This window comes from Polyergus mexicanus, unplaced genomic scaffold (assembly GCF_030449975.1).
Source record: "Polyergus mexicanus isolate NDT 795.1 unplaced genomic scaffold, iyPolMexi1.0 SCAF_4, whole genome shotgun sequence".
Taxonomy (NCBI): domain Eukaryota; kingdom Metazoa; phylum Arthropoda; class Insecta; order Hymenoptera; family Formicidae; genus Polyergus; species Polyergus mexicanus.
The window spans coordinates 13,034,723-13,046,818 of record NW_027223324.1 but is presented as its reverse complement, the minus strand read 5'-3'; the positions used below and the strand labels follow the sequence as shown (position 1 = coordinate 13,046,818).

Genomic DNA, 12,096 nt, shown 5'->3' with positions numbered 1-12,096 from the left:
CAATATATGTCAAAATCAATTAATTTTTAGCAGTAAGAAATTGAGTTTTAAACTGATTTCTTCATTTTTTTTGTTTTCTTCGATATAAATTGCTCTAAATAAATTGCATAAATTGTTCTAACATTGTTCTTATCATAAGGAAGATTCGAATGAGAATGCTATCATAGAGTATATCCTATGTTATGTCCTATCTTGATGGGATCACTAAGGATATAAAAATTAAAGATTCTTTTCGCAACCTTTCTAAAAGTTAAGATTTTACAAGAACTTTATAAAGTTTGAAGGAATCCAAAAATCTGAGAAATCTTGTCTTAAATCCAAGAATATCTTAGAATTTGAGAAAAATACCAAAATGTTTTTTAGATCCTGGAGGATTTCTTAGACTCTATAATATTTCTCCAACAAATAAAGAAATTCAAGCTAAAATAAAAATCCTGATATTTTTTATAGCATTTCTTGTATATCCCATTACACCCAAAAAACTAAAAATTTAATCTTTCAGGACTTAAAGAGGTTAAACAGGATCTGAAGGTTTAAAGATCCAGAGATCTTTTATGAATACATTCAATTCATACAAGATTTTATAAACCGAAAAAATTAAATCTAATTGTTATACACGATAGACGCGGTTGCGAGATTAACTTCGGCATTCGTGTCAGACAGATCAGGCAAGGATAGCATCACAGGTATCACTTGAATCTTCCCCATATCGTCCTGCCGTTGTAGATGCACTACAGCGGTACCGGATTGCAGAATATCGTTCGTCATAATTTCATCTGTCATGATTTCAGGACTAGGCTCCATATTGTCGGCCGTAACTTCTTCCGTGTACACATTGGAATCTTCTATGTTCATGATCACCTCTGTAGCCTCTGATGCCTCTCTCGAAGTTTCTTCATACTCCTAGAAGACCAACAATATCGAAATAATCCCGAAAAAAAGAATGTATCATAAACAAATGCAGTTAAAAATAAGTAGATTTTTAGCATTTATATAACAAGATCTGGATGCATTTAAAATCATAAAAAGATTATATATATATTTTTTTATATATATACTTTATATATATATATATATATATAATCTGCTCATATGACTGCATTTTCTGCATTTTTCAACATCTTCACTCAAAAAGAAATCTAAAAATGGAATTATAATAAATAGTTCCTCACCTGCTCATACACTTGTTCATATTCTTCTGGATCCTCAAACTTCACAATCTGCTCTTGTTCGAATTTGACAATCTGTTCTTCCTGTTCATATTGTTCTTCCTGTTGCTCTCCATATTGCTCTTCAACAATCTGGATGTTCTGCTGATTAATAGAATCCTTGATTGAGCCTTGATCTTGCTCGGATCCAGAGGAATCGTCGGCGCGTACTTTTGGTTTGATATTCCTTCCGGGTACAATGCGTTTGAAACCCGAACCACCAAGGCTTTCGTGACGCCGCTCATGTTTGTTTTTATCGCCGAGATATTTGAAGCGCTGCCGACACACACTGCACGAATACGGACGCTCGTTGGTGTGTGTGCGTTCATGACAGACGAGGGCACTCACCTGCTTGCACCGCCAGGGACAATATCTAAAAGATTGAACAAACAACATATATAGATGGTGAGTCAATAATAAAAGAATAACAATATTAAGAACAAATACCAATATTAAGTGGGAAGAAACTGGCAAATAAGAGCCAAGGCGTGGTTATTGGTGTGTAAACTTGTTAAATTTTAGTGACAAGTATGAATATTAGAAATGTACGTTTTAATACAAAATTGATTTTTATATTTTGTTATTAATGCTGAAAATGGACCAAAAAATGGTCCGAAACGTATATTTTTAATGCATACTTATTACTAAAATTTAACAGTAAAAAGTTTGCGCGCCAATAATCGCCCTTTGGCTCTTATTTGCCAGTTTCCCCACTTGATAGTATTCTGAACCTATTGCTGTTATTATTGCATACAAATATCATTTTTCTAGTTTTTTCATTTTGCCACACGAGCAATTGCGTTATTTTTATAATTGATGTTATCAGACCATATTCAATAACAATAGATAATGGAGTTTTCTAATTAAAAGCATGATAGAGCAATCACACACACGCACACCCATACGCACACACATATACACAGAGCTTATTTAATTTACTTAAAAAATTTGTATATCTCTTTTTCAAAAATAATAATTTTTTCGATCTGTTAATGCAAACTATTCTTATGCAACTAACGATAATATTTATATTCTATACATTTAATAAATTTCATAAAATTGAGCATTAAAAACTTTCAATATAAAAATTCTTAATAGATTAGATTAAATCCTGAAATTTGTAAGAACCTACAAAATTCAATTTATAACATACATTTTACACAAAAATATATTACAATATTATACTGGTTAATATAGTCTTTTATATTGTGGTATTTGAGACAATTGGAAAATAGGAAATAATCTTGGAATGATTTATAATATATTTAAATTTTATGTCACGTGCCTATAACGCAAAAAATTAATCTCTATTGAAATTATAATCCATTTACCTGCACTGCAAGGGTCTCTCATCGCTGTGTCGATTCTGATGGTGTTTAATCAACTGGATCTTTGTCTTCAAGTTGAAACCGCAAATCTCGCAAGTATACGGCCTTTCCTCAGAATGAGAAATCATATGAGTCTTTAGTCTTAATTGATTCACGAATCGTTTCGGACAGTGGGGACATGCTAAAGTGCCTTCGAGACGGTTGTGCGCGACCATCATATGATGCCGCAGGCGTACTTCGGATGTGAAAGTCTCGTCACAGTCAGAGCATTTCATTGGATCCTTTTCCATATGAGTGTTTTTAATGTGTGTGCGCAATATCATCTCCGTTTTGAAAGTCTTATTACAGTGATAACAGGAAACCCGTTTTTTTTCAGGTGGACCGGACTCGTCGCGAGTAATACCTGCAAGAGAAATTATTATCTACGAACGTTTATATTATTAATTTTATATAATATATATTATATATTATTATCTGCACACACACATACACACACGCGCGCACCCACGCACGCACGCACCCACGCGCGCACGCACACACACACACACACACACACACATTATATTTTACTATTACATGTATTAAACATATTTCGTTAACCAAATAAGTAATAAAAATTATTGAATACTCAATGTTTATACGATTTAATAAAATTATATTTTCCTATACTAATGTGAGAATGTAGGAAAAAAAAAAAAAAAAAAAAAAGTAAGGGCTATAATATTTGAAGAAACAAACATTTTTAAATATTTTGTATCATTAAGATTTATAAAAAATTTGCTTAAAATATTTTAAATCTATCTTTTCAGAAAGTACTTTCTATTAAACAAATAGAGAGATTTCTCTTTTAGGTTTCATTGTTACAGGTTCTTTAGTTCCAAAAAATTAAATTAATATATTTTGAGAGAAAATGTTCTCAGATAATATTTTGGATAATAATTTAATAGATAAATTTCGATATTCAGGAAGATTACATTCATATATTTTTAGAATTTTGACAAAATTCTGACTCTTCTTTGTTTTAAAGTTCCTAATAGATTTCAGATAGTATTTTACGATTAATATTTTGTGATTAAGTAAAAACCAGATTTTAAAGATACTGGATGCCAACTTGATATTTGCCACATCAAAACGCACATTACCTGGCATCGATTCATTATGGATATGTGACATATGCCATTCGAGTGATCTCGTCGAAATCATTGACCTATTGCAAATGTGACATGTATATTGTCTGCCATCCTTGTGCACTCTGTTCCTATGAATCACCAAGGTTGAGTGATTCGGGAATTTTTCTCCACAAACTTGGCATGAACATTCTTTCAAGCCTCTACTACCCGTTTTTTCATGCACCTTCATATGCAGTCTCAAACCATCCCTTCGATTAAACCCAACTCCACAAGTATCACAACGATATTGTCTTTGATCTTCATGAATCCTCACATGTTGCTTCAAAGTCGAGCTATTTTTAAACATCTTGTCACAATGCGGGCACTGAATACTATAAGCTTTGTGCGTGTGCATGTGTTTGGATAAACTATAAAACGGCACTAATTTCCTGCAAACGGGACATTCTCTCTTGTTTCCGATCGGTTGATGTTTTCTGATTCTATGATGCCTTAAACTTGCAGGATTCTTAAAATCTGCACCGCAATCTTCACAAAGATATGCTCTTAAAGTTGTGTGTACCGATTTTAGATGAAAACTTAGTTTTTGCTTAAAAGCAAATTTTTTTGGACATTTTGGACACTGATAAATTTTCTCTAAAATCGTATGTTGCGTTTTCAGATGCTGATCCAGAGTTCCCTGATGTTTGAACCTTTCTCCGCAAACTTCGCAAAGTTGCCCATAAAGAGCATCAATATGTTTTTGCTCATGTTGACGTTTTTTCCCTCTGGAATCCAAAAGTAGATCGCAATATTTGCAAATTAACTTTCTTACACAAATAACATTATGATTTCTCTTCGCTTTGTTAGTTGGAAATTCTTCCTCACAATCATCGCAATAGTGAAGGATGCGATAGTCATGAACTTTGAGGTGTTCCTCGAGAATATCGCGATTGGAAAAAGTTTCCGGACAGTAATCACATTCCAGATCAGGCTCCATAGAAAGCGGATTGACAGATGATTGAACCTCTATAACATCTGGCAAAGGTTTAGGAGGTAATTTCAATGTAATAGAGAAACGTTCTTCATAGAGAGAGATTACGTCTTCATCCTTAAGACGAGTAAGAACGATTTTGCGCTGCTTCAAGTATTCCTGGAATTCCTGAAACAAAACAAAACAAAACAAAACAAAAAAAATTTGGAAGAGAGAATAAATATAATTATAAGAGAGAATAAAAATAGGGATAAAGAAAAATAACAAAGTTGAAAAAAAGAGAAAAGCAAATAATATAAATGAATATAAATAAAAATTTATTTGCAGCATCACACATCAAAGCAAATAGGCCACATTTGTATGTCGCTTACAATTAATGATATCAAAATATAATAAAGAAAACAAATTCAAAGTCTTAATAGTGTTTAATTTTCTATATGATCCTATTCTTTCTGTAGATGCTATAATGAATTCGCAAAATGCCTGCGATACATTTCTTTTTAATGATACAAATTTCACACAAGAATTTCTACAAATTACATAAAAAAAAAAAATTTAATTTTTCTAAAATTATTTTATATTACCCAAAATAATACTAAAAATATTAATTTTTTCATAAAGTTTAAAAATAGCTGTAATTAAAAAAAAATACATATGTATCTCTTTACATGCATTACATGATAATAAGAATTGAACTGTCATGCAAAAGATACACATTAATAAGTCTCTCATGCTTAACAATTTTCGTAAGATTTATTTTTTATGCATTTAAAGCACATTGAATTCGAGTTTATACAGAAATTACCTGCAAATTCTTTTCCTTTTCTCCCAAGATTCTCATCAATTTCTCTAAATTGCTTTCAGTATATGTCTCATCTGATTCCTGGTTCTGCAGACTTTCTTTCTTCTGCTTTACCTCTTCCCATTTCAGTTTTTCTCTTGATAATTTCAAAATATATTCCTTTGTACTATCATTAACTTTCTCCTGACTTTCGTTGACTTTTTCACTTTCTCCCACATCTTCTTCCTTCTCTTTCTCTTCATCTTCTTTTGTTGAAACTATTATTTCCTTTTCCACCTTTTTGGGGCTTGATGTAGTCCAAATTTTTTCTTCTTGTACTTCTTTTTGTGTCTCGTTCATGGTAAAGGTCTTTGCTGATTGATTTCCGAGGACTTTCTCGCGTTTCTTTTTATATTCTTCGATTTGCTCCTCAATTATTTGCTCGCGGGCATCAGAGAGTCGAGATAAGGAATCCCGCGATGCCAAGGGCTCATAGCGTTTGAGGAAACGTTCAACGGGCTTGAGATCGGTGGAAGATGCTATACGTTTTGATTCCATGGGTTTGTCCATTTTCTTGACCTACAGATCAGAAAAATGAAAACTATAATTATGACATCAATAATGTAATTACAGATATACGCTAATAAAATAATGAGATTTCTTGGATTTTAAAGATGAATAAAAATGAAAATAAATAATAATTTTAAAACAATTAATACTAATATAATCGTTAATAATAATTAAATAAATAAATAAATTTTATTAAATTTTAATCAATTTTACTCAATCATCAACACACGAACATATTATACTTAAAAACGTCATCAATCTCTTATACTTATTATAAGATACCACTGTACATATTCGTTCACCTTCACCAATAAAATCTCGTTAGGTTTGGATCCTTTTACAGTCACATACATAATTCCGTCCTCGTGTGAAGTATTGTTTACACTCAGTGGATTATTCAAATCTAACTTTTGCATCTTGCACTCCCTTGGAGTACTCTCCATCTCATTCTGCACCTCATCCTTTTCCCAATTTTTCGTTGTTGTTGACATCAATAATCTTCTTTTCAGGATATTTGGTTGTCTCATTCCCTCTCTTTGATTGTCTCCTTCACCCTCTGAAGTCTGGGAAATCCCAGATTTCATGGAGATTACCTCCTCACCTCCTTCCACTCTCACATAAGATTTTGCCAACATATCATACTTATAAACAGCGGCTGGAGATCTTGAAAATTCTTCTTCTTCTTCTTCATCTTCCTGAAAAGCCGGATCTTCGGGATCAAATTCTTCGATGGATTCTTCGTCCTCTCCCTCTGCTATCTCCTCGAAGATTCCTCCGCCCACCCGTGCTTCTTCCTCTTCCATCCTTGACTCGTTATTCAATGAAAAGATAGCACAAATTTTGGGAGTAGAGTTGTCTTCTTGATTTTTCATAATTGTTTGGCTTTCTTGCTTTGTTGATGATAAAGATGAATTTTCTTGGATTGTGAAAAGTGATTGGTGCTCTTGCTTTATTTCTGGGGGGGGGAAAAAAAAAGGAAATTTTTTTTATTTCTGCAAGATGTTTCTTTTTCTTTTTTTAAATAAATATTATGATGTTTTAGAAGTCAAACTTGCAAGTTATAAAAAAATTGGTCTCTATTTTCTTTGAGCTACAAATATTTTGGGCAATTTTGTATTATTTGATAGCAGGTTTTCAGGTATAAGTGATAAAAAATGAAGAGCTTTCTGAAAGCTAAACATTGAAGCTACAAATAGATAACAAATTCTTCAATTTCGAATAGATTTTACTTTAGCAGAATCGTGATTTAATACTTTATTCTATTGCATGTTCTAAAAATTTTAAACATTTTCAAAAAGCGACCTCTTCCCTTCCTTAGATTAAGAAAAGAATTAATTCTAAATTGATCTAATAGATTAGTAGCTCAAGAAAAATATTGTCGATCTTAAGAAAATTCTGTACAAATATTGTAGATATAGACATATAAAGGATGTCCCATAAGTGCATAATCTGATGGTACAATTCGAAAGAAAAGAATTCTACAGTGTCCCATTTTAATAAAAACAGCTGCATATTTTATAAATCTTGCCACATCATAAAAAATGTTTTAGCAAAAGGTTTGAAAAGAAAAGAGATATAAATATTCACTTTTTATTTAAGATGTTTAGTAAAATATGTATCACCATGTTTTTTTTTTCAAACTCTCTCTCTCTCTCTCTCTTCTCTCCCTCCCCCCCTTCTCTCTCTCTCTTTCCCTTCTCTTTATAACTTTTGTTAAAAATATTTTTTTGTATCATATCAAGTTTGAGATATGTAGCTATGTCCATTAAAATGGTTCATAAATATGCGAAACTCATCTCAGTAATACTCTGTAACATGTGCAAGAATTATACCCCCTCCCCCCTCCTCTGTCACCCCATTATCTCACTCTTATATCAATAATATAAAGAAGATTCTATATATATAATATATAAATATTTGCTATAAGTCAAAAAATATGATAAAAAGAATATGAAAAATACAAATATGTACATTACCTAAACAGGATGGTTGCTTTATCTGTTTTGTTATTAAAGACTCATTATTCGGATCCACTTTTTTTGTGACATTATCGGTTGTCAAGTTGACATGAATAGACTTGAGTTTTACCTCGGCCTTTTTGATCTGCATAAAGAATTTGTAACTCATTTTAAGATCACAGATGCAGTCCATACACATCTGCGTAGAAAGGCTATCGTAAGGATTTACTTCCAAATGCTTGATTTGCTGGCTCAATCGCAATTTGATACCTTTCTCACTAAAGATGTCCACCTATAATATGCATTAGTAATGAGAGCAGTTACAACAATAATTGATAATAACAATCAATAATAAATATATTCACCTCCAGTTAATTACTATAAGAATTAACTTATGCTATAATACTTGTTTATAATAAATAAAACAATCAATTATAATCTTTAATTTTATTTATATAATATAGTATATTATATAGTATCTTCGGTAATTATTATTCACTTTTCAATAATCTCATGTCTTTATACAAAATAATGAGAAATAGATTTATGTAAAAGAAATTTTATAACTATTTATTTGAAAAATAAGTATAATTGAACTTTGTAAGTACATTAACATAAAAATGATATCATAGAAAAGTTTCTCCAATTTTTTTCTATTTATAAAAAAGAGTTATGAAGTTCAATCTCCCACTAAGTTTTTAGATAATCATCCTATATTCTTTTTTTCTAGAAATTATTGATATTTTATATACAAAGATCGAATAGAATCTTATAATTCTTTTTTCTTATTCTTTATCTAAAACACATTCCATTCAACATCCATAAGTACCTCAAGTATTTTTACTTTGTGTAATTTTATAAAACATAGGCTTAAGTAGAATGGTTAACATTGAGCTTTAAGTACTTTTAAGAATTTATAACAATTGAACAATAACTTTTGTAATGTTATTTATTTTGTTATATAATAATAATTATTATTAACATTTAAATCTCTCCCCCTTTGCTTCTAATAACAGATAATCACGAATGTCAAAAGAATAGAATAGTTTCAATGTCCTTCTGCTGTTCTAGAAAATTTTCTCTTTTACTTATAATTACTTATATGATTATAATTTATGATTTTCTCCCGTTTTATTGCATATTTAGTCATTTGTATTACATCTCATAGCATACTAAAAGTTGCTATACATGAAGTTATCCGAGTTATAGGCATAATGTAAACATTTTGAAGTAACTAGCATATATTCTGAATAACTGCTGAATAACATATGATAATGCATATATTATTAGATATTCAATTAAATAGACATGTTTATATTATGGTTTAACATTCATATAATTTTATGTATAGCAGATTTTAGCATACATCAGTGCAATGTAGTGCAAAAGAGAATGATCAAACTTGTTATTAATCTTTTTTAGAATTATTGTTTATCTATCTATTTATATTTATCTTAGTTAACATAATTTATACATTTCTCTCTCTCTTTATGTATTTTACATTATTATTTACTTAGATATTTTCTTTTATTTTGAATGATATTTTATAATGATATTGAATGATAAAATTATATATATGTATATACAATCTTATTTAATGTTTTGAAAAAACGTACCAAGGGTAATTTTAGACCAGCACAAGTACGACAATATTTTTTTAATTCTTGTTGAGTCCTTTCAGAAACAGACACCTTGCTTTGCTGTGATTTACTGCTATTGTTACTTAAGGACGAGATCCTTGTCAACTCATTTAGACTCTTAGCATCTTGTAGTCGAACGCGTGGCGCGATCTTTTTTAGCTCATCAATATCCTTAATTTGGCCCACAATAGGTGCCATTTTGGATTCCCTATTGATAATGCTACTGTTGGAATTGTTGGCATTCTGAGGTGGTTCCGATTCACTATAATTATGATCACGCTTATTGATTTCAGAGTTTGGCATTTTCTTCAGAATCATTTAAACTTGCTCTCCAGCATGTGGCTAATTTTAGTCCAATATCTTCTGTATATTTTTTTGCTGTAAAATATATATAACATCTTTATTATTCTTTCTCTTTCTTTCTGATATTTGTAACATTTGTGATAACAATTAAAATTTAAGAAATATATATATATATATATATATATATATAAAGTAAAATATATGTATGTATTTGTATAAGATATACAAATATTAAACTTATCTAAAATCTTAATTTATCGATATTGAGCAGTGTTGAATCTCTTATTTTTTTTAACCCTTCCTTTGTTTTCTATTTGTATTTTAATAGTAATAATACATGTAAAATAAAAATATTGTTAAACATCAATCCTATGTGTTTAGAACTTTTGTTCTATACATTTGTACGGCAAATAAAAAGTATAGTCAAAATTGACATTCCTTCTTTATAATTTCATTACATTTTATTCTATATTACATCTATATATCATCGCACAAAATCTCCATAACAAAATTAAATACCTTAATTGCTGAAAAATTCAGTGCCAGCTGCAGTTTTGCTGCTATGCATTCTGATAGTATACTATAATCACCTTTCCATTTATGATGTATTGCAACTTCGAACCAATCAATTTCTAGCAAAATTGCTAGTGTTACAGAAAGCATTTCATCCTCAATACCAATGTTAGTAAGGATTATTGTGTAATAAATATGTATAAAGAATCATAGATTCTAAATGGTTTTCATTTCATTAGAAACTTTAATTACAAATTATATAAATATATGCTATGAATATGTTCTTGAACTAGTCACAGCACAAAATCTCTCTACTTAGAGATAGCCATTAAAATAATTCTTTTTTTTTTGTTTTATAATTAAAGAAAGTATTATCAAAAAAAATAAGTTTAACAGTCGAATATTAGCATTAAATATTAATTTCTCATACGATAAAAAGATCAAATTTAGTGTTAAGTAGAATATGACTATATCAAATCGAAAATCAAGAATTGAGGTTAGGTTTGCGATAAATTAATTTTCAAAGCAGAACGAATATCAACCTCGGAACACCCGAAGACGTGCTACGTGCTCACGAGATTTGTCGCGCATCAACATCAACACGAGAAGAATGATAGCAAAGTCTTCGACGAAAGGAAACTCAATGAAACTGCGGATTCACGATATATTCGGTACTTTGTCACCGCTAGTGCCAGATGGCGCGTACAAATGGCGGTCTTACCTTTGGAATAATATAAGCGCCAGAGACCATAAACGTATAAAATATATAGACGAAACCTATTCTGCAATGGTAAAGGAGGTACTACCAGATACTACCACGATATGTACATATGTACTACTAACAACTTCGATTTCGATGGGCATGAAATAGTTGGCGTTTGACGTGGCTCGAAATACTTCCTACCAATCACAAGTATGTAGCCGAACCGAGTTTATCCGAAAGGAACCGAACAAAAAATCGTATTCCGAGCCGAACAAAATTGCATTCCGATGCATCCCATTTAATGCTGTGTTCCTTCTTTTTCTTCTTCTTCTCTGATATAGCTGGGAGACTTTCCAAAAGGAATTGTCTATACACCATTAATTAGGTATAGGTATTAGATAGGTTAATATATGATAAACTAATATAGGTATTAGATAAGATAATATATGATAAACCAATATAGGCATTATATAGGATAATGTGTGAAAAACCTCCTTTTGAGTCATATGGGAGGATGGGACCCGAGCGGAATCGAACCTGAAATCTCTCTATTACCAGCCTGCGACTCTACGCCCGGCGCCATGCATCGCCCCCAATGCTGTGTTCCGATTCCCCACCCGGGTGCATCCGATATTATAGTATATGTTACGTATACTATAATATTGGGTGCACCCGGGTGGAGAATCGGAACACAGCCCAAAGAGCCTATTCAAATCCAGACGGATTTGCATAATCGCATAAACAATTCATAAAGAAATCGATTAATTCATTTGCTTATACATTTGTTGTAAACCAATCAATTTCCTTGCATATATTTAACTGAGTCTGCAACTTATAGTATAATACGGTCTATACGGACTTAACCCCAACCGCAACCGAACCCGCAACCCGTAGTGTAATACGGCCTTTAGAGCCGTAATGACGTCATTGCATCGTCTCTGCCAACAACAGGCTTGAATTCAAAGTAAAATATAGTGATTAATTGAACCAGG

General features: G+C 31.1%; 1 protein-coding gene across 3 annotated transcripts; it reads right to left on the bottom strand.

Moving 5' to 3' along the window:
• Positions 1-103: 103 nt before the first annotated feature.
• Positions 104-11,111, bottom strand: LOC138932888 (uncharacterized). 3 transcript variants are annotated; one of them, XM_070295170.1, is made up of 10 exons: positions 10,944-11,111; positions 10,408-10,532; positions 9,562-9,963; positions 7,964-8,237; positions 6,290-6,942; positions 5,442-5,996; positions 3,679-4,804; positions 2,540-2,939; positions 1,173-1,581; positions 104-903 (listed from the first exon to the last, which is right to left on the bottom strand). In XM_070295170.1, the coding sequence occupies exons 3-10, from the start codon at positions 9,901-9,903 to the stop codon at positions 604-606; spliced, it is 4,059 nt and encodes a 1,352-aa protein (XP_070151271.1). In that variant the 5' UTR covers positions 9,904-9,963; positions 10,408-10,532; positions 10,944-11,111; the 3' UTR covers positions 104-603. The 3 variants fall into 3 exon arrangements, with proteins under 3 accessions (XP_070151271.1, XP_070151270.1, XP_070151272.1); XM_070295169.1 differs by having other exon boundaries at positions 10,408-10,520; XM_070295171.1 differs by lacking the exon at positions 10,408-10,532.
• Positions 11,112-12,096: the final 985 nt, after the last annotated feature.